The 22,099-nt window shown below is 45.5% G+C and overlaps 1 protein-coding gene across 1 annotated transcript; it reads right to left on the bottom strand.

The window, feature by feature from the left end:
• Window positions 1–6,987: 6,987 nt before the first annotated feature.
• Window positions 6,988–17,352, bottom strand: TNFRSF4 (TNF receptor superfamily member 4). Its single transcript, XM_081201692.1, has 7 exons — window positions 17,086–17,352; window positions 14,933–15,055; window positions 13,135–13,236; window positions 12,028–12,094; window positions 11,117–11,262; window positions 9,461–9,604; window positions 6,988–7,814 (listed from the first exon to the last, which is right to left on the bottom strand). The coding sequence occupies exons 1-7, from the start codon at window positions 17,279–17,281 to the stop codon at window positions 7,741–7,743; spliced, it is 852 nt and encodes a 283-aa protein (XP_081057818.1). The 5' UTR covers window positions 17,282–17,352; the 3' UTR covers window positions 6,988–7,740.
• Between the last annotated feature and the right edge of the window lie 4,747 nt (window positions 17,353–22,099).

Genomic DNA, 22,099 nt, shown 5'->3' with positions numbered 1-22,099 from the left:
CCTCAGGTTAAGAACTTTGCTTCAGGATGAGAACAGAAATTGCGCAGCGGCAGCAGGAGGCCCCATTAGCTAAAGTGGTACCTCAGGTTAAGAACGGACCTCCGGAATGAATTAAGTTCTTAACCCGAGGTACCACATTATTATGATTATGATTATGATTATGATTATGATTATGATTATGATTATGATTATGATTATGATTATGATTATTCCCACAACAACCCTGTGAGGTAGGATGAGGCAGACAGACAGTAACTGGCCAAGGTCACACCCAGCAAGTTTTGTGGCCGAGTGAAGATTTGAACCCAGGTCATCCGGGTCCTAGTCCGACACACTAACCACTATACAACACTGCGTTTGGTCTTGCCAGGGAGGGGAGAGAGCAGCGGGTCTTGCTGCCAACATAAGACTCTTAACTGACAGTCTGGCTGCTTGGAAGACCTTAGGGTGAGAAGTCAGCGTATGTTTAGGGAAGCTTTTAATGTTTTAATATTTAGTATTTTAATATTCTGTTGGAAGCAGCCCAGAGTGGCTGGGGAAACCCAGCCAGATGGGCGGGGTATAAATAATAAATTATTATTATTTTATTATGATGGTGAATATTTTAAATATATAAAGTACAGTGGTACCTCGGTTTACAGACACTTCAGGTTACAGACTCTGCTAACCCAGAAATAGTACCTCGGGTTAAGAACTTTGCTTCAGGATGAGAACAGAAATGGCACGGCAGTGGCACGGCGGCAGCCAGAGGACCCATTAGCTAAAGTGGTGCTTCAGGTTAAGAACAGTTTCAGGTTAACGACGGACCTCCAGAACAAATTAAGCTCTTAACCCGAGGTACCACTGTATCGTGAATCATCTGTTTGGCAAACCTCACTGTTACACAAGTTTTGATTAGGAAAGAGCTCCCCCCTCTGCTTCCTATAGGTACTGCAGCCAATTGAACATTTTATCCCCTTTTCCCACCATAAAGGTAAAGGTAAAGGTACCCCTGACCGTTAGGTCCAGTCACGGACAACCCTGGGGTTGCGGCGCTCATCTCGCTCTATAGGCCGAGGGAGCTGGCGTTTGTCCACAAGCAGCTTCCGGGTCATGTGGCCAGCATGACTAAGCCACTTCCGGTGAACCAGAGCAGCGCACGGAAACACCATTTACCTTCCCACCAGAGTGGTACCTATTTATCTACTTGCACTTTGACATGCTTTTGAACTGCTAGGTTGGCAGGAGCAGGGACCGAACAATGGGAGCTCTGATAAATTAGTATTGTGGACCACCTAACAAAGTGGGTCTCTGTAGTAGTTTCGTGGCTGATAAAAGGATCTTATTCTTCACCGGCTGTGTAATTAATTACAGAAGGCTATATAGCCTGCAAGGTTTAACTCAACAGCAGACCCCTTAAAACTAATGGGCCTTAAGTTAGTCAAGCGTTTCTTCTGGGTATTAGAGGCACGGACATCCCCAAGGGCATAAGGAAAATTTTTTTGTATGCAACCATGGCTGCGAGGGTGTTTATTGCGACATATTGGAAAAATGACAAACTCCCTACCAGAGTTGAATGGTTATCCAAATTGACAAAATATGCAGAATTAGCCTCTTTTTTGTAAAGAATCAGAGACAAGCCCAGACAGTAGTTCATTCTAGAATGGGGTAATTTCAAAAATTATTTGAAAAGCAGCTGTAATCTAAACACGGTAGTTGCCTTTGAATGATTTCTGTAAACACTACATATGGTGGAATACGATATTGAAATAGAAAAGAGAATTTTTACAAAATAGGAATAATAAATTAAAGCAAGATGTTTAATATAAAGGAAAATATGGAGAGGATGGGAAGTCATCGGTTCGTGTAGAAAGCACGTAAGTTGAAATTGTACGTATCCTTTGTGATATCTTTATTGGACTGACTGAAATGAAGATGACTACATGTTGTATATATATGGAAAATGAATAATAAAGCATTTAAAACAAACAAACAAACAAAGTTAGTCATGCCCATTTGTTTCAATGGGTATACTCTGAAGAGGACTAACCTTGTATATAATGCAGAATTCCCATTGGAAGGAGATACTATAATGTATGTAAAAATCCCGAACGAATGAATAAATAAATAAATAAAGCAGAATTCCCTCAAAGGCGGAGTCAGCTGCTCCGGCACATGGAGCGACGCACATGCTGTGCACCCAGGGGCACGGGGCTAGCTGCCCACATGGGCGGGGCGAGCAACCCGGGGGGGCATTGTCCCTCCCCCTCAGGGATGACACCCAGGGTGGATTGCACCCTCCGAACCCCCCTTCCTCTGCCAGTGAATTCCCTTGCCCTCCACTGCCTTCAGTGGCTTAAAATGCGGGTTTCTTTGCCCTTCGGGAGCTGATGGTAAACTTTTGTCAGCTGTGTGTGCAGGAGCCAGGCCCTGTGACCAGTAGGGCTTCGCAGGACTGGGGCCTTCCTAAGTTTGAACTGGAGAGGCAAGGCGCGGCCACACAGGTGAGGCCGATGGGTAACTCACTGCACCTGGTGGCAAGAGCCGGGAAGGGATATAAGGTCAGCATTTCCCTTCAGCTCTTTGCCACAGCAACACGCTTCCTGCCTTGCTGCGCTTGGCTTCTTGACTCCTTGCTTCTTGATCCTCGGACCCTTGACTCCTTGCTTCTTGATCCTCGGACTCTTGGCTTCTTGACTCCCAACTCTCTGACCCTCGGACTCTTGACTTCCTGACTCCTGGCTTCTGGACCCCCATTCCTGTTCCCACCCCACCATCTTGCCCCCAGTCCTGACGTCCCCTGCCAGGACTTCAATCGCCCGTGAACTGCTTTTCAAGACCACCAGGCTGTGCTCTTTTGGAAGCAGGGTGCTGAGCTAGATGGACTTTGAGTAAAACCTTCTGACACTCTTGACTGAACTTAGACAGAGGCCTCCGCTTGTCTCGAAAGCTTCATTCTGCAGAGAGCAAAGCTCGCAGGCCTCATCTGAGAACAGGAAGAGAAATTGTGCTGATACCAGTAGCTCTAAAAAGGTAAAGTCCCTCTTCATCACGCCAACAGATAAGATCAACGGTGGCAGGATGAAGGCAGCCGCTGGTTAGCTATTTTAAGAGCCAGGAAGCTGCCAGATTTTTTTCTTTGCGTAGGCAGCCTCTCTGCCCGAGCTGTTTCTTATGGAAAATGGGGTAGGAGGAGAAACACTGAAGGATGTCTGTCACCTACTGAAGCCGCCAGCCGGCAGGTGTCTGTCTGCCAAGAGGAAGCATCTCGGGCTGCCCAAGATGTTGTGTTGGCAACAGAAGGAGAGGGTGGCAAACACGACCATTATTGTCTTGCTTAAGAGCTTTCCAGATTTTTCTATATTTTCTATAGTATTTCCATTATTTCCATTATTTTCCATTTTCATTATATTCCATTTTCTATATTATTTTCTATATTATTTCCATTAATTATCACAACACACAACACACAACACACCTCCTTAAAATATCAGTTACTTCCATTCTTCTCTTTCCATGGTTCATTCTGCATACCATAAATCCCTGCATATTTTACAGAAACTATACCATTCAGTGTCCAAGGACGCAGGTGGCGCTGTGGGTTAAACCACAGAGCCTGGGACTTGTCGATCAGAAAGTCGGCGGTTCAAATCCTGCAACAGGGTGAGCTCCCGTTGCTCGGTCCCTGCTCCTGCCAATCTAGCAGTTCGAAAGCACGTCAAAGTGCAAGTAGATAAATAGGTACCGCTACGGCGGAAAGGTAAACGGTGCTTCCGTACGCTGCTCTGCTTCACCAGAAGCGGCTTAGTCATGCTGGCCACATGACCCGGAAGCTGTACGCCGGCTCCCTCGGCCAATAAAGCGAGATGAGCGCCGCAACCCCAGAGTCAGCCACGACTGGACCTAATGGTCAGGGGTCCCTTTACCTTTACCTTTATACCATTCAGTATTCCATCCATCAAAACTTATTTACGCTGTTGAATCTATCTTAATGCTGCCAGCGTTTTCAGCTGTACACAGTTATTTCCCATATATTCAGTAAACGTTTTCCAATCTTCTCTAAACGTATGTTCTTCTTGTTTTCTTATTCTATATGTCAAGTCTGCAAGCTGCGTATATTCTGTCAACTTAAGTTGCTACTCTTCTTTGGTTGGGACCTCGCTCGTTTTCCATTTGGGGACTAACAAAACACAGGCTGCAGTAGTGGCATACATAAATAACCTTTTTTGACACCTGGGAATTTCAGTCTGAATTATCCCCAACAGAAAAGACTCTGGGTTTGGGGGTGGGGGGAGTACTTTAAAATATTTTTTCCCCAATTCATTATGGATCATTTCCCAATACAGTGGTACCTTGGGTTACATATGCTTCAGGTTACATATGCTTCAGGTTACAGACTCTGTTAACCCAGAAACAGGTTAAGAACTTTGCTTCAGGATAAGAACAGAAATCATGCTCTGGTGGGGTGGCGGCAGCAGGAGGCCCCATTAGCTAAAGTGGTGCTTCAGGTTAAGAACAGTTTCAGGTTAAGAACAGACCTCCAGAACAAATAAAGTTCTTAACCCGAGGTACCACTGTACACTTTTACAAGTCCACCACATATGAAAAAAATGTTCCCTCAACCTCTTTGCATCTCCAAAGGGGGAAAGGATGTTCAGCTACGGACAGAAACAGGTCTCTTTACTTCAGTGGGTCTACTCTGAGTAGAGTTCATTGATCTACAACCCCTAGGACTGGAAAAAAATAATGATATCCCACCCTTAAGAACATAAGCCCTGCTGGATCAGGCCAAAGGCCCATCTAGTCCAGCATCCTGTTCTCACAGTGACTAACCAGATGCCCCAATGGTAAGCTCCAAACAAGCAGGACCTGAGCACGAGAAGCCTCTCGCCTCCTGTGGTTTCCAGCAACTGGTATTCAGAAGGTTTGCTGCCTCCAGCTGTGGAGGCAGAGCAGAGCCATCATGGCCAGAAGAACAGCCTGGTCTTCTGTGAATTTGTCTAACCCAATTTGTCTAAACCATTCAAATTGGTGGCCATCCCTGCCTCCTGTGGCAATGAGTTCCATAGTTTAACTAAGAGGTCCTTCTTCCTTTTGTCTTGTCTGGAGTCTTCCAATGTTCAGCTTCCTTGGCCGCCACCCAGCTGGACTGGTCTGGCCCAAACAAGGCCATTCTTTTACTCCGGATGAATTAATCTGGATTAGAAACTAAAGTGAGATTAGTTTTAATCACCACACAGACAGAACGGAATACTTTTTTATTTGTTACGGTAGCTGCCTAACATTCAGGTGTTTGTCACTCCCGTGGTGCAAGAGCTGGCTGTGTAGAATATCCGCCGAAAAGCAAAACGGAAAATATATCTATTCCACAGGTAAATAAAACAAAAACCCCACCTCCCAGTGAATTGTCAAAATTCAAGATGCATTTCAGGGGATTGGACTAGGCAACGCTTGGGGTGCCTTCCAACTCTTTAATTCTCTGCTTCTCTGTTAACTCTGACATTTGGGCTGCATTTAAAAAAATCAACAGCCAGCCCTGCCAGTATAAGATAAAAAAAAGAGGTGACAGCCTACTGGAACCTCTAATTCAGACATAGGCAAACGCGGCCCTTCAGATGTTTTGGGACTACAACTCCCATCATCCCTGACCACTGGTCCTGTTAGCTAGGTATCATGGGAGTTGTAGTCCCAAAACATCTGGAGGGCTGAGTTTGCCTATGCCTGCTCTAATTAATTGCACTCCTGCATTTGTTCCCAGAGGGCCGTTTGTATATCTCAGGAGAGAGAGAGTTCTGTAATCATGGGGACACCACAGAAAAGGCCCTGCCCCTTGTCGCTACCAGACTGACCTCCCTTCCTGTATGCCAAACATAGTAGGCAGAGCCAGGGGACGATGACGACAGGCAGAACCAGAGCCAATGGCAGTCAGAGCCAACTAATTCTGGTTTTGTCCCCATCTTCCTCCCCTGCTGAGTTCTACAAAGGGCAAGTCTGAGAATTAGGAGGAGGAAGTTGGGAGGTGGTAAGAAAGCAGGCGGGTGCGGGCAAGCTGAGCTTGGTAGGGCGGCGCCCCCTTTCCCCCACTGACACTCTCTTTGGACAGTCCCAGCAGGCTGGTAAAATTTTAAAAAAATTAACGAATTAATAAAAAAAATTACAGGCTAATAACTTTAGTACACTTGGTTGCACGGATGGTTTAAGAGAACACCCCTAAAATATTTTACTTATCTCTGGGTCTTTCAAATTCCCTATCTGGAACCAAACCTAATATTTCTGAAAGGAACACACAGTAAATTTGCTGCAATCTGTTTAAGCAATCGTCAAGCAAACCACGCCTTGCGAGAAATTCATAGGCAATCGTTGCTTTGAAGTGCTTTACCCCACAACCAAACATTAAGTCAAAAAAAGGTTGACCGCTTCTCCTCAAATGCACACTCCGAAACTCCACATTTGTTTAATGTGGAATAACTGCCATGTTTATTACATATAAAGCACCTGAAATAACCAGGTGTTGTACAAAATAAAATAATAAAATACAGACACATGTTTTCAGGACCTGTGGTGTTAAGGTAACTTACAAATGCCGACTGAAATGGCAGTAAGAAACTTAAAAGTTGGATATAACCCCCCTGAGCTCACACTGGAAGCAGATAGGAAAACATGGGTCTATGTGCCTGCACAGCCATAGCCAATGCTAGTCCTACTCAGAGTAGACCCATTGAAGTTAATAGTGATGGCAAAGAACATAAGAAGAACCTTCTGGAACAGGATCCTGTTCTCACAGCGGAGGAAGAACATAGCCATTTTGGCTGGTAGCCATCAAAGGCCTACTCCTCATTGGATTTCCTCTCTTTTAAAGTCACCACTGGCTCTTGTGGGAGAGAGTTCCACAGTCTATTACGCTGTGTACTTCTTTTTGGCTGTCTTGAATCTATTCCTGAGTTCTAGACTAACCTGGCTCCCATTGGTTTCAATGGGTCGACCCCAACTGTAAGCTACTGATGGTTTTTGAACTATTATTACTAAAGGGATCCTCGCTTAGTCCATCCTGATACAGGTAACTAAATATCCCTAATGCCGCCAAGCTCACCTTTCCAATGTGGAAGGAATCCCTTGGGGCTGGTGGAAGAGGTTATCCTCCAGACATGAATTTGTTTTAAAGGAGGGGGAATACTAGATCTACCAAATCGGCTGAACGTTAACAATGCACTGTTATCACTTTAATGTAACTTAAGGCACTGATGCCAACACAGATCTATAGGGCTGAGGTGAAGAATCATGTTGCTGGGACTCCAACTCCCATCAGCCCCAGCAAGCATGGCCAATGGCCAGGGACAATGGGAGCTGTAGTCCAGCAATATCAGGCATTCTAGAATACCGCTTTAAGGCAGTGTTTCTCAATTTTATTTTTTGTAGCTAAAATAAAAGATCCCACCGCACTCCTTTCAAACCTGGCTCCCCTAATTCGTTCTTTTGAATTTTCAAATGGATTGAAATTTTGTGACTTTTGATTTTTCTTATTTACGTATATTTACTTTGTTGTTGCTGTTGAAACAAACACACCCAAGATCTTCATATGCCTACCTAGCTGAGAAACACGGCTTTAAAATATGAATAAAACGAAAAAGGGGTGTTAAGGGGGGAGGGGAGGAAGAATGACCAGGGGTCAAATCCGGGGAGAAAGGGAGGGGAATCTCGAAGTCCATGACTTCTGGCTCAGAGGCTAAAGTTGCGAATTTTTCTTCTTCATCCTGGGGAAGGTTAGTTTTGCACAAAGGTTGATTTGCTGTCGACTTGCTCCTCCTGGATGGGAATTCGGTAACTGCTTCTTCCGTCTGAAAGATGAGGAGGAGGGAATTGCAAAGGTGAAGGTGGAGAATGTCAGTGTTTGTAAAAAAAAAAAAAGGAAAGGGTTCTGACCTCCCTTTGTCTCCTCAGCCTGGTCCTCAGACCCTTGTCGGCACAAAAGAGTCCACAAGAATATCCTTGCAGAGTGCTTTCTGCTTTTATTCTTAAAAGTCTTTGTGCAAAAGCGACTGACCAACTGTACACACATCACCACCAGCTTTCACTAACCAACCAACCAACCCAACAACAAACTAACGTTTCTCACTCTAAATATACAACCTGGTGCAGACCGCTGACTCATGCTGACCCAGCTTTTTTAAGCATTAAAGAAACAGCGGCCATTTTAGCCGTGACAAAGAAGACAGGTAAGCATACGCTTCAACATCTGGATGATCCAAATTGGGATGCTTCAGTTTTTTTGGTCCCGAGCTCTTGCAGGAACCAGTTGACCAGTGCCAGAGCGCGAGACAAAAACCGAACCCCTTTTGTTCTGGTGCACTGGCGCAAGCCAGCTCACTCGTGCCAGAGCGCCAAACCAAAAAAAGGGACATTCCAGGATCCAATCAGAAGTCAAGAATGACATCTGTAATTCTGGGATGTCCAGCTTAAATCAGGTATGGATAAGGTGTGAGGAAAAACCTGTGAGCAGAAAGCATATCTTGTTTCTAAAACTGGAGAAGGTCATCTTAGAACATGGACTTTCTGATCCAGATCAGAGCCAAAGAACAGGTGGTCATCTATAAATTGTTGGGTTCTGGTTTCCAAAAGCTCCAACCAGGCGACAGGAGTTATAGTCCAGCAGTTTCTGAAGGACATCAGGTTTGGGAAGCTTCACCGAAGCCACATTCACTTTAAGTGCTGCGATACCACTTTAAACTGTCATGGCTGCCCCCAAAGAATTGTGGGAGTTGTAATTTGGTTAAAGGTGCTGGTTGTTGTTAGGAGACCCGCTACTCCCCTCAAAGAACTGAAATTCCCAGAGTTCCCTGGGAGGATAGGGGTTGACGGTTAAACTACTCCTGGAATTGCAGCTCTCCGTAGGAGTTTTGAAGGCTAGCTGTGTTTCGGTTTGCATATTGTTTCAGAAAGTGCATGGCCAGTGTGGTTTAGTAGTTAAGAGTGTCAGGCTAGGACCAGGGTTCTAATCCCCCACTCAGCCACAAAGCTCATTGGGTGTGACTTTGGGCCAGTCACTGCCTCTCAGACTACCCTACCTCACAGGGTTGTTGTGTGTGTGGGGGGTGTTAAACGGAAGCAGAAGAGAGAACTATGCATTGCCACCTTGAGCTCCTTGGAGACAAAAGTGGGATGTAAATGCAATACATAAACAAATGAATAAATAAATACAGTGGTACCTCCGGTTGCAAATGGGATCCGTTCTGGAGGCCCGTTCGCAACATGAAAAGAGCACAACCTGAAGCGCCGTATCTGTGCTGGTGCGCGGTGCGATTTGGTGCTTGTGCGCATGCACGAAGCGCGATTTAGCATTTCTGCGCATGCACGAGCGGCAAAACCCGGAAGTAACCCTTTCCGGTACTTCCGGGTCACCACGGGATGTAACCTGAAAGAAAGTAACATGAAGCAAACATAACATGTTTGATTTTTGTGTCATTCATTCTCGCTCTGGACATACCTTCCTGAAGCATTCTTGACAGCGCCTCAGTCCTTGCCTTGACCTCCACCTTTTTCCTCTTGGATTTTCCCCAAATTAGAAAATAGGCCACCCCTCCCACTGCAAGAAGCAGCACTGCAGTGATGGAGATGATCAGTACCAACACTAAAAGACAGAGGAGAGAGGTCAAACATTAAAGCTGTCAGGGGGAAGATTTTAAGGGCTCATTGCACCAGCTATTAAGCTAGGAGTTAACTCTCCAAATGCCACCTCGGAGTGACTCAGAGAAGTTCCGAATTCCCCATTAAAAAATAAAAAAGGTGTGGATGATTGAAAAAGGGGAAATAGATTCCAAATTCAGTTTGGAAACATGACTTAAGTCCTGTTGTGGGAGGTTAGGCTAGATGTCCCTTTGTGCCCCTTCCAACTCTTACCATTCTATGGTTTCAGTGGGCGCAAAGTGCCCCTAAATACAAGCTTATGCTTATTGACTCAGCAGCAAGCCCCATTTAGTTCAATGGGGATTATTTGCTGGTAATCATGGATAGGATTGCTGGTAATCATGGATAAATCATGGATTGCTGGTAATCATGGATAAATGGACCCCTGACCATTAGGTCCAGTCGTGGCCGACTCTGGGGTTGTGGCGCTCATCTCACTTTATTAGCTGAGGGAGCCGGTGTACAGCTTCCGGGTCATGTGGCCAGCATGACTAAGCTGCTTCTGGCGAGCCAGGGCAGCGCACGGAAATGCCATTTATGTTCCCGCCGGAGTGGTACCTATTTATCTACTTGCACTTTGACGTTCTTTCAAACTGCTAGGTTGGCAAGAGCAGGGACCGAGCATCGGGAGCTCACCCCATGGTGGGGATTTGAACCGCCGACCTTCTGATCGGCAAGCCCTAGGCTCTGTGGTTTAACCAACAGCGCCACCCGCGTCCCATTTAATCATGGATACTGAGACACATTAATATGAATGGCCCTAAGTTATATCCATTAACTTTAGTGGGTCTGATAACTTCAGGGCAGGTGCTCAATGACACTCATGGCTAACTAAGATTTATTAATTTCAATGGGTCTTCTCTGAGTAGGGTAGCATTGGCTATAACCCACAGTCTGGGCCCAACCCTACATGTTTTGGAATTGCTGCATCTATTAAGTCATTTTGGGGTAAGTTTAAAGAAATGTATATTTTGCAGAATATGTGTAGATTATCTACTTTAAAATGGGATTGAGAAAGAATGAAGTACAGGCCAGAGTGAGCCCATGGAAAACTAGAAGCGGGGGTGCCAACATTTTTTGGTTGGGGGGTACATTTGGACTTTTGAGCAGCTCCTCTGGTCGGTTCTCCCTTCGCCCAAGAGACAGAAAGAGAGAAAGTGAGCACACACACATCCTTTGGAAAAGTGAGTTGGGTGATTGGCGGAGCCAGCCGGGTTAACCTGAGCCTTGAAAAGCACATAGAGCTGAAAAAGGAAGTGGGGAAGAGTGTCGCATTTCTAACTTCCTCCTTCAGCTCTGCATCATTTTCAAGGGGGTGGGGCTCAGAGTCTTTGTGAGCACCAGGAAAAGACCTTAAGGGCACCATTGCACCTACAGACACCATGTTGGTGACCCCCCAATTGAAGGCAACGGAACAAGAGAAATTAGCAGAGGAATTAGCATTTATCCCCCTTACTCCGGCTCTCGGGTCCAAATGCTCCGGATACTCCTGGATCCATCACTTTCACACGAGTGGACGAAACAGCGCGAGTAAATGTGGGGTCCGTAGTCGACACACCACGCCCTCGTTCTGAACTAGGCTGACGTGTGACAGTCGTCACTCTTGGATCCACAGAGAAAAGGTGCGAGCAAAAAAAGAAGAACAACATTTCAATATTTTTAGGATAATTCAGGCCCCATCTGTATTGGCATTCTGCCAGTTTTCAAAGATGTACCCATTTGCACAGGTGTTCCCTTGATCTCATGACCCTAAGTCTCCAGTTTAATTTTATATATTTTGTTTTAATGGGATTGTTCAATTACGTTTTTAAATGCATATATTTTAATGCCTTCATTGGATTCTCTTGGTACCCGACCTAAGGCGCTAAGCCTTACTACTTTTAATACCGGAGGGTGTGTATGTTTAAGACTACAGCAGTTACAATTACAAGTAAAACATGACATTAGTATGAAAACACAATATTAGAACAGTTTTAAACAACTTAAAACTTTTGAAGTCATTATAAAAATGACTACAAAATTATTATTATTATTGACATATGTTTTAATTATGGAGGTTTATGAGCTTTTATACATGTGAAGTCTATTTTGCCATTAACAAGTATATGTTTTGTTTTATAAAATAAAATGGTTATGACCTTGGGCCAGTCACTGTCTCTCAGCCTAATCTACCTCACCAGGTTGTTGTGAGGGTGAAATGGGGAGAGGAGAATTCCTTATAAGAAAATGTACATAAATGTAATAAATAAATGTAAATCTGAGTATCTATCTATCTATCTATCTATCTGTCATCTATCTATCCCAGTTCTGCTGACCCTACCAACATCAGCTGCCCTTAAACATGATCTTTTGCTGGACAACACTTACTCTGGCCAAGATTGACATTTCACATCCCCTCTTTTGAGAAACTGCCCACTGGGACAAGGTTTACAGACTGAAATGATAAGAAACAAAACAGTTTTTAAAAAGCAAACTAATGGCTTGTCCACACTTAATTTTGCCCTGCACTTTGCAGACACAGGGCCACACTTTAAAGCTCCAGAGCTTTCACTGCAAAAACCTGCTCTTTAAAGCTGAATCACAACAAACAAGCAATTCAGGTTTTCCGTGGATTAACGTTTCTTCCCATTCAGGTGCAGGTTTTTGTGGGGAAAACTGCACAAACAAACAAACAAGTGCTTGGCTCATGCCTGCAAAGTACAGAGGAAAGGTAAGTGTGGATAGCCCTGTTAATTTTAATAGTTTAATAACTGACACTGAAATTAGAATGCCTAAATGTGTATTGGTGAAAAGGTTTAACGTGGGGACTATCCCCCATTATGAAAGCCCAGAAGAGCACTCTGAGCTCTTGCTGAGTTGATTATTAACTAACTAATTGATGTTCTTTGGTAGCGAACGTGTGAGTGTTGTAACCTTAGATCATGCGATGAAGGTATTGGGTTGCAAATCTCCATTTTGTGAGGAGTTGCCTTTGTGTCTTTTGTCTCAAGGCTCTGTGAAATAAGAACATGTGAAAGACCCTCTCTGGCTGAGAGAGAGCAAACAGCTCTAGGCTAGAAATGGATGCTGTGGGAAGAAACAGACCTCTGCTTCTAGGTCAGTTGAAATTATTTCATATTTTGTAAGATGCTGAGCATGTGCTGGACAGCACAAGACATTTTTTATGTACATTTGATATTTTAATTCTGTTACGAAGAAAGTTCTGCCAGTAAAACTTTGAATCATATCTTTATGGGTCTGGAGAATGATTTCTCCCGAAAGGAGTCAGTTCTTATGCATCCAGTCGCTTCAAACTGTGCGATATTAATATCTGCAATAAATCCCTAAGAAATAAGGCAATACTGGAGCAGGTTGGATTCGTGCTGGGCATGTCACTTCCTACTTTGGCTAGGAACAGTCAAGAAGTGGCTTCCACTAGCAATATATTTAGACAGGCCACCACCGGCCTTGGACTTCAGAAAACTCAGTACTCACTCTTTTCGCCAAAATTTCCACTGGCTGGAAAATGGCCTGGGAGGCATGTGCAGACTGTGTTGGAGGTTGTTTTGCATGACTCCTTCTCCTGGAGTCCCTTGTCTGTAGAAGAAAAAAGAAAAAAATGAAGATGGAACGAGATGTGCTAGCTGAAAAGAAGGAGGCTCCCTGCTCCTGTAGGCGATAAACCACTGGCCTGATCTGGTGGAAAGCAGATTTGGGGGGAAAGATGCCATAGATCAGTGGCAGCAGAAAAGAGGTCACAGGGATCAGGATTTGGCTGAGAGCCTATGCTCAGAGCAGACAGAGCGTAAGGCACTTGCAGAGAAGGTCCCATTAGGAGTCTGGAGGGCTGATTCTGAATCTCCATTCCGGTCCCGGAAGATGTAGTGGGAATTATAGTATATGCTGGGATAGATAGACTACATGTGATGAGAGGTGCACATGAGTGTGCGATAGGATATTTTTAGGAGAACCTCCTTACCCAGAGTGTCTTAAGGACATGTCAAGAATGTTTGTGCAGGAAGGACTGTGCCTTGAGATAGTCTGACAGAAAGTAGGCACCATTTCTTCCCGCTGAATCAGGCGTCCAACCCTGATATAGCAAGCATGCTTTGCCTCTGAGAACCTAACCTAATTTCTATGCACATGTAAAGCTAAGGCCTGTGAATGCCTCTATAAAAGCCTGTGTAATTTACAGGCCTTTTGTGGGGGGGGAGGGGTTCCCCGGTGTCTAGGGTGGCGCTGTGGGTTAAACCACAGAGCCTAGGATTTGATGATCAGAAGGTCAGTGGTTCAAATCCCCGCAACGGGGTGAGCTACTATTGCTTGGTCCCTGCTCCTGCCAATCTAGCAGTTCAAAAGCATGTCAAAGTGCAAGTAGATAAATAGGTACCACTCCAGCGGGAAGGTAAACGGCATTTCCGTGCGCTGCTCTGGTTCGCCAGAAGCGGCTTAGTCATGCTGGCCACATGACCCGGAAGCTGTACGCCAGCTCCCTCGGCCAGTAAAGCAAGATGAGCACCGCAACCCCAGAGTCGGTCACGACTGGACCTAATGGTCAGGCGTCCCCTTTATCCCTTTACCTCCCCAATGTCTGCTGTTATTATGTCCAAGTAAAGCTGCCTCAAACATCATAATGGTGTGTTTGTTGAAGATATCCACCACTCTTTGAAAGAAAACCCACCAGTCTAAATAATAATATGCTGTATTCCACCCCAGTCTCTGAGCAGCGCAATATCCCAGTGTTCGTGTTTCCCTTTGGAATGAGGCACAGCGGAGACTGTGGTGTCTTTATGATCTATGGTTTATTTACAAGCTGAGCCTGCAGTGAAGGGGTTCACAGCATTAACACCACAAAAGGGTCTTGTTTCTTCCAAAGCCGCAGCCTTGGATTCAAACAGAAATCAAACATTGCTCTGACTCTCTCTCCGGTTTGCTGCTTTATTTCTAAGTCATGCAACTGCCCCTTTCAACTCCAAACTCTGCCCTTGAGGGAGGGATTTGCTATCTCACACCAAGCCTCACCAGGATGCTAGCCTGGCTATTCCAAGAATTAGACACCTTGATTAAATTCTAATGCTTGCTGGGATTAGAGGGGTCTAGCACCTATCTTAGCACCCCAACTCATAGATATGATGATGATGATCATCATCATCATCATCTGAAGTTCAGTCTGGCCTTACTCTGTCTTCTGGGGCAACAGATATGTCAATTTCATTTCTTCCCATTCCCAGTCATGCTCATTTCCCCACGTATTCTGAGGCACATTTGTGTGTGTCTGTAAACAGGACCTCACCTTTGGAGCAGGTTGTGCAACGCTTGCACCTCGATTCGGTGTAGCCCTCATTGTAATAGCCGTGGTCGCATGGCTCACAGGTTGAGTCGGTAGACACCGTGCAACGTTTTGCCAACTCTTTTCCTAAACAGAAGAAAAAGGGGTGCTGAGGAAAAGGGGCGAAGGGCAGAGACACACACTGGTGAAACAATCCCCAAACGTTTCAAATGTAGCTGGATGTTTAGGATTCTTGTCTTTTCGCCCAAACAGTCTGGAACAACGTGGAATCACAAAAAGTGGGCCTGAAAAATATACTGTACACCTCAAAAGCCAGGGTGAAGAGGTGTGTCTTCAGCATTCAGTGGAAGCTTTGCGGTGAAGACACCAGGCGCACCTCCACGAGGAGGGAGTTTCACAACTGAGGGGCCACCACAGAGAAGGCCCTCTCCTGGGCTGCTACCCTCACTGAACCTCTAAGGACGGAGGAACTACCAAGAGGGTCCCCCTCAGACCAACTCAGAGGGTCTGCAGGGAAGGAAATGGTCTTTTAGTTATTCGGGGCCTGGGCCACGGAAGGCTTTAAACACCAATGTGAGCACCTTGAATTGGGCCCAGAAATGAAATGGCAGCCACTAAAGCCATTTTAAAACAGGGGTAATCTATACAGAAAGCTAACCAGAAATCTGGCTGCTGAATTTGGGACCAATCAAAGTTTCTCAGTCTTCTTCCACTGCAGCCCCACAAAGAGTGCATTGCAATAAATAAATGAGTACCAAAATCCCGTTCCATTATAGGGTCTTCCCTCCTGTTCCCTGTAATCCAGATTATCACTATTTTTGGATTTAAGCACATGCCGGCAAATAAAGGTTGCATAGTTGGCGCTCTTATGCACGAAACCTTCTTTCTGCAACCTGCCCCCCCCCCACTCCAATAAAAGGTTCAGAGGTTTTGCCATGAAGAAACTGATGGGGAAACACAAGAAAGGCATGGGATAAAGATCTGCTTGACGTAACATCTAACCACCCCACAAACAACTCGGAAGGAATTGCTCGGTAAATACCTGGCGTTGTCTAATCCAGTGCTTCCCCAGCTCTCACTGCTACTTCCCACCCATGGAAAAATGGCTACAGGTCTTGCTGGACCACTCCCTCTTTCCCTTCTCCTCCTGCACCAATTGCAGTGCACTGTGCTAGATGCTGTATCATTTCTCATTATATTTTTGCTGCATCAAATACATCTCTTAGATGTTGAATCTGATTGTACAGTGGTACCTCAGGTTAAGTGCTTAATTTGTTACGGAGCTCTGTACTTAACCTGAAACTGTTCTTAACCTGAAGCACCACTTTAGCTAATGGGGCCTCCTTCTGCCGCCACGCCGCCAGAGCCTGATTTCTGTTCTCATCCTGAAGCAAAGTTCTTAACCTGAAGCACTATTTCTGGGTTAGCGGAGTCTGTAACCTGAAGCGTATGTAACCTGAAGCGTATGTAACCTGAGTTACCACTGTATTGCAACTTGAATTCCAATAGACTTCAGACCGTAATGCAAGAAGAGAAATGAAAGAAGCAATAACAACACAGTTTAAAAAATCAATGGGGATCTTTTACACGAAGGGTGTGTCAGCTCCTCCTTCAACCGCAAATCCACAGATGCGGTGCGAATCCCCTGAGTGAGGCATGGGTGGCCAGAAGACCAAAGTTTGGGAACCTCTGGTCTAATCTCCCCGCAAACAAATCAGGATGGGTGCTCAATAAACAAGTCTGAAAGCAACCTTCCTCTCTCTCTCTCTCTCTCTCTCTCTCTCTCTCTCTCTCTCTCTCTCTCACACACACACACACACACTTTGCCATTTAACCTCAACTGGAGAATCTGTGGTCCACCAGGTGTTGCCTTGAACCAAGCTGGCTGCGGGGATGATGAACATTGCAGCCCAACATCTGGGGAGCCACAGATTACCTGCCCCTGTTGTGTTTCGGAGTCCTTTTTGCTAACTAACATTCTAGTCCGTATGGCTCCTCCAAATGCCAGACATCCCTGGATGATGTTGGATCGCACAACCCATCTTCCCCATCTGTTGGGCCGAACTGGTTGGGGGTTGATGCGAGAGAGTTGGGGTCCAACAGCATCCACCTGACTTTGGCAACCACCTGACACCCTACCTTCAGCCTTAAGTTACCTGCTGGACATTTCCTGCAGCACTTCGAGTTCCAAAGCGGGTATTCATTCTGGGCACACTTTAAGCCCCCCACGGTTTGCATGGGCAAAATGAAGATCAAGAGCAGAGCGAGTCCCAGGCTGTAGTTCATGGCCAGCTTCAGCATGGCTGTGCCAGTTGCTGTCTTCATCGAAGCAGAGCAGGAAGAGAAAAGCATGCAGACTCTGGAGGCTGACTGGCAAATTTCAGCCTTGAACCAGAGGGAAGTTCCCAGCAGAAGACCTTTGTTGCTGGGTTTTTCTTTCTAAATGGAGACCAAAATCCATTTCCTCTTTCTGAGTCAGCTCACACTCATTCTGTTTATTTGAGTAAATTGTAGTGATCAGCATTTCTTCTCTCTCACCAGCTTACATTACTGTAGTTTGTTTTCAACCAGCAGTGCCTGGTGTGCGTTGCAACAGGTCGGGAGCCCAACAGTAGGGGGAGCCAGAGCCAAGGACATGCGAAAAGGATCTAGGGGTCTTGTTGTTGTTTAGTCGTTTAGTCGTGTCCAACTCTTCGTGACCCCATGGACCAGAGCACACCAGGCACTCCTGTCTTCCACTGCCTCTCGCAGTTTGGTCAAACTCATGCTGGTAGCTTTGAGAACCCTGTCCAACCATCTCGTCCTCTGTCGTCCCCTTCTCCTTGTGCCCTCCATCTTTCCCAACATCAGGGTCTTTTCCAGGGAGTCTTCTCTTCTCATGAGGTGGCCAAAGTATTGGAGCCTCAGCATCACGATCTGTCCTCTCAAGAGTCTCCTCCAGCACCATAATTCGAAGGCATCAATTCTTCGGTGATCAGCCTTCTTTATGGTCCAGCTTTCCCTTCCATACATCACTACTGGGAAAACCATAGCTTTACGGACCTTTGTTGGCAAGGTGATGTCTCTGCTTTTTAAGATGCTGTCTAGGTTTGTCATTGCTTTTCTCCCAAAAAGCAGGCGTCTTTAAATTTCCATCAAATTAATTCCTTATGGAATGAACATAAAAAAGCCGGAATGAGTAAGAACAAGTCTAAGTTCCAGCTAGAAATAATAGAAGGGAAGTCTAAACTCTTAACCAAAATGTACAACCAACTACTAGACTGGGACACCATGGATGAGGAGGTCAAAGAGGTCATGATCAAGTGGGCCATAGACTTAGGATACCCCCTAGACTATGAAAGATGGAAAAAACTATGGAATAAGGATATGAAATTTTCAGCGTGTGTCGGACTCCGAGAAAACATGGAAAAGATGATGTACCGCTGGTACATCACCCCAACAAAATTAGCTAAAATGTATAAAACCGGGGATAAGACCTGTTGGAAATGCAAAAAGAAAGAGGGAGATTTTCTCCATATGTGGTGGTCCTGCGACGAAGTAAAGAAGTTCTGGGGCTCCGTTTATGATGAACTAAAAAAGATTCTAAAGTACACCTTCCCTAAAAAACCTGAGGCATTCCTTTTGGGAATGGTGGGGAACGAGATCAAGAAAGACGACCAAACTCTATTTCAGTATGCAACAGTAGCCGCTAGGATACTGTTAGCGCGGAACTGGAAAATACCCAACATCCCAACAATTAGGGAATGGCAAACCAAGTTAATTGAATATATTGACTTAGCAATGATGACACAGAAGATCAGGCATCAGAAAAACACCAAATTTATTAATGATTGGAATAAATTTTTTTCATACATGGAGACGACATTAGGGAACATCAAATTCTCAGTAGGTATAATATAAAAACCGCGAGGTAGAATATGACGGTTAGCAAAAGACACTGCTGTACATATTGTTGAGATATAGCTCACGTTGTGGTGGTGGGAAGTCAAATAACGTAACAGATTTGTACAATTATTTTGTATCTAAACAGTTTGGAATTTGATTTTGGTTTTGTATAATTCTTTTTTTTCTTTTTTTGTTTTGTTTTATTTTATTGAAGATGTACATGCGCTTTTAGATGTTGGAATAAAATAAAGGTTTTAAAATTTAAAAAAAAAAAATCGTGACTGCTGTCATGAGTCACCAATGTGATGCAGCGGGGGGCGACGGGGAAGGTAGCCCAGTTCTCGGCTGCATCAACAGATGTATAGTGTCCAGACAAAGGGAAATAATAGTATCGCTATGTTCTGCCTTGGTCAGACCCCCACGTGGAGTACTGTGTTCAGTTCTGGGCACCACAATTTAAGAAGGATATTGACAAGTTGGAACGTGTGCAGAGGAGGGCGACCAAGATGATCAAGGGTCTGTGAACCAAGCCTTATGAGGAACAGTCGAGGGAGTTGGGCATGCTTAGCCTGGAAAAGAGGAGATACGACTGCCATCTTCAACTATCTGAATATGGAGCAAGGTTGTTTTCTGCTGCTCAAACCAATGGATTCAAATTATAAGAAATGGAATTCCAACTAAACATTAAGACTAACTACCTGGGAAGGTGGCGAACACTCCTTAATTGGAGGTTACCTCATGAGAAGAGAAGACTCCCTGGAAAAGACCCTGATGTTGGGAAAGATGGAGGGCACAAGGAGAAGGGGACAGAGGACGAGATGGTTGGACAGTGTTCTAGAAGCTACCAGCATGAGTTCGACCAAACTGCGGGAGGCAGTGGAAGACAGAAGTGCCTGGCATGCTCTGGTCCATGGGGTCACGAAGAGTTGGACACGACTAAACGACTAAACAACAACAAAATAAGGGTCACATTGTCCATCTGTCAGGGGTTATTTCACTGCAATTCCTGCATTGCAGAGAGCGGATTAGAAGACCCTGTGATCCTATGGTTTTCTGAGATTTGTCTATTCCATACCTCTGAATGTCAACTGCTGTGCAGTACCAGCAGAAAGGGGTTATTTGCCCTACAGGCGCTGAGTGTGGTCTTTGTAGGACCACCGGGCCGGGCCCCCTTGGAAGCAGGGCGCTAAGCTAGGTGGACTTTGAGTAAGATCTTCTGGTGCCCTTGACCGAACTTGGATAGAAGTCCCTGCTTGTCTCGGAAGCCTCATTCTGCAGAGAGCAAAGTTTGCAGGCCTCGCCAGAGAAAAAGGACCGGAAGAGAAATTATGCTGATACCAGCACTTCTAGAAAGGTAAAGTCCCAATTATTCTGCGGCAGGCAGAGGAAACTCATTCTAGTTTCATCCTCCTCCTCCTCAGTTGTACAAATGCAACAAGGTGGGTGCTGTCTGCAAATAGGTTGATGTGGCAGTGCCCCATTTGCCCTCATGGACCAGCCGCCACTGTTACTCAGAGCAGACCCACTGGGATTAATGGGCCCAAGCTAGTCATGCCCATTCATCTCAATGGGTCTACTCTGAGTAAAACAAATGTTGAAGGCAGCCCAGATGCTCAAAAGCCAGCATGGGGAACCTTGGCCTCATTGCCCTTCCCTTCCAATCCATATGGTTCAGTTTCAACAGGTCTCCAGGATTTCAGGGATTGAACCTGGGACCTTCTGCACTCAAAGCAGGTGCTCTGCTAACATGCAACAGCTCTTCCCCGGCAACTAAAAGAAGAAGCGTGGTCTTCATGGTTCTGAATGAAGGGCTCCTTTAAATAGGAAAACAAGAGGCTCCTTACCCCAATTCAGACCATTGGTCTATCTAGCTCAGTACTGTCGACACAGGCTGGCAGCAGCTCTCCGGGATTTCAGGCAGGACCCTCCAAACCCTACCTGGTAGTGCTGGGGACTGAGCCTGGGACCCTCTGAAGATGCTGTCCCACTGAGCTACAACCATTCATGGGACATCGATAAGGAGCGCTACCCAAAGGAAGGACTGCCCAGTGTGTGTTCCCGAGAGGGGACAGTGCCATCTTTTTGAATGCTCCATCTGGGCATTTAAGACTCAACCTTACCTCCCTGACCCCTTTCCTCTGTATTTTCATTTTTTGAAAGCTTCACCAATGTAGTGCTTGCTGCGTCACCTTGCCTTCTGCTGGAGATAAGCTTGAAAGAAGTATCCTATGGTAGCTGACAGGTTGCAATGTGTACTTGGTTTTGGTGCGTGTGAAAAAGACTTCCACAAGTTTCTCCAGTTTGCAGGTGAACCCACGAGCCCTGAGACACTGGGGCAACTGGTTTAAAACCAGTAGCATACAGAGCAAGGCTGCTGTATGCAGCCAGCCAGGAGACAATTGCAAAGCAGTGAGTCATAGCAATAACACAAGATGCCGCCTGCTAGATCAGACCCTCTTGCCCAGGATAATCTACTGCTCTGACTGGCAGCAGCTCACTGGAGTTTCAGGCAGAAAATGGCCACCCCCATCTCTTCCCACCTGAACAGTAGCGAGTGCAGAGGCTCTGCATGCACTCATCACTCAAGTGTGCTTTTCTTCCCCATATGCCCAAAGGAGCACCCCCTAAAGCATTTATACAAGCTGTTAAAATTGGGAATGAAAATCTGTGGCCCTCCAGAAGTTGCTGGACTCCCGATTCATGTCGACATCAACCATTAGTCATGCTGGCCATGGCTGATGCGATTTGGAAGTGTAAACAGCAGCCCCTGTTTTAATTAGTCTTAACAGAAGGCAGAACAGCTACTCATGCAGAGACACAGCAGGGAGACTCCTTTCTGAATGGCTCTTCCCCCTTCCCAGGAGCCTTTAGTCCCGAGATGGAAAGCCTGTGCCCCTCCAAATTATTATTATAATTTTTATGATGTGCCCTTCCCCAGCAGGTCCCAGAATGGGTTACGTTACAGTAATTTAAAACTGAGAATTAAAAACTGGTGAAACATATTAGGCTCCATGAAGCATTTCAATCCCAGCTGGTTCTAATAAGAGCTGTGACTTTTTAAGAACTGCTGCCTGGGCTTGCATTTTTTCCTTCTCCCTCCCAATCCTTTTGTCCTTATTTGCCACGTCACGTCAAACATTGCTGGACTACAACTCCCGACATCCCTGACCATTGGTGATGCTGGCTGGGGCTGATGGGGATCCAGCAACCTTATCTAGAGGACTACAGGTTCCTTGTTTAAATAAAGCAGGGGGTGTTTGAAAGAATAATAAAACACACACACAG

This window comes from Podarcis bocagei, assembly GCF_964188305.1.
Source record: "Podarcis bocagei genome assembly, chromosome: 7".
Lineage (NCBI taxonomy): Eukaryota > Metazoa > Chordata > Lepidosauria > Squamata > Lacertidae > Podarcis > Podarcis bocagei.
Note: the sequence above shows the minus strand (reverse complement) of the source record. Positions and strands in the feature narration are given on the sequence as shown.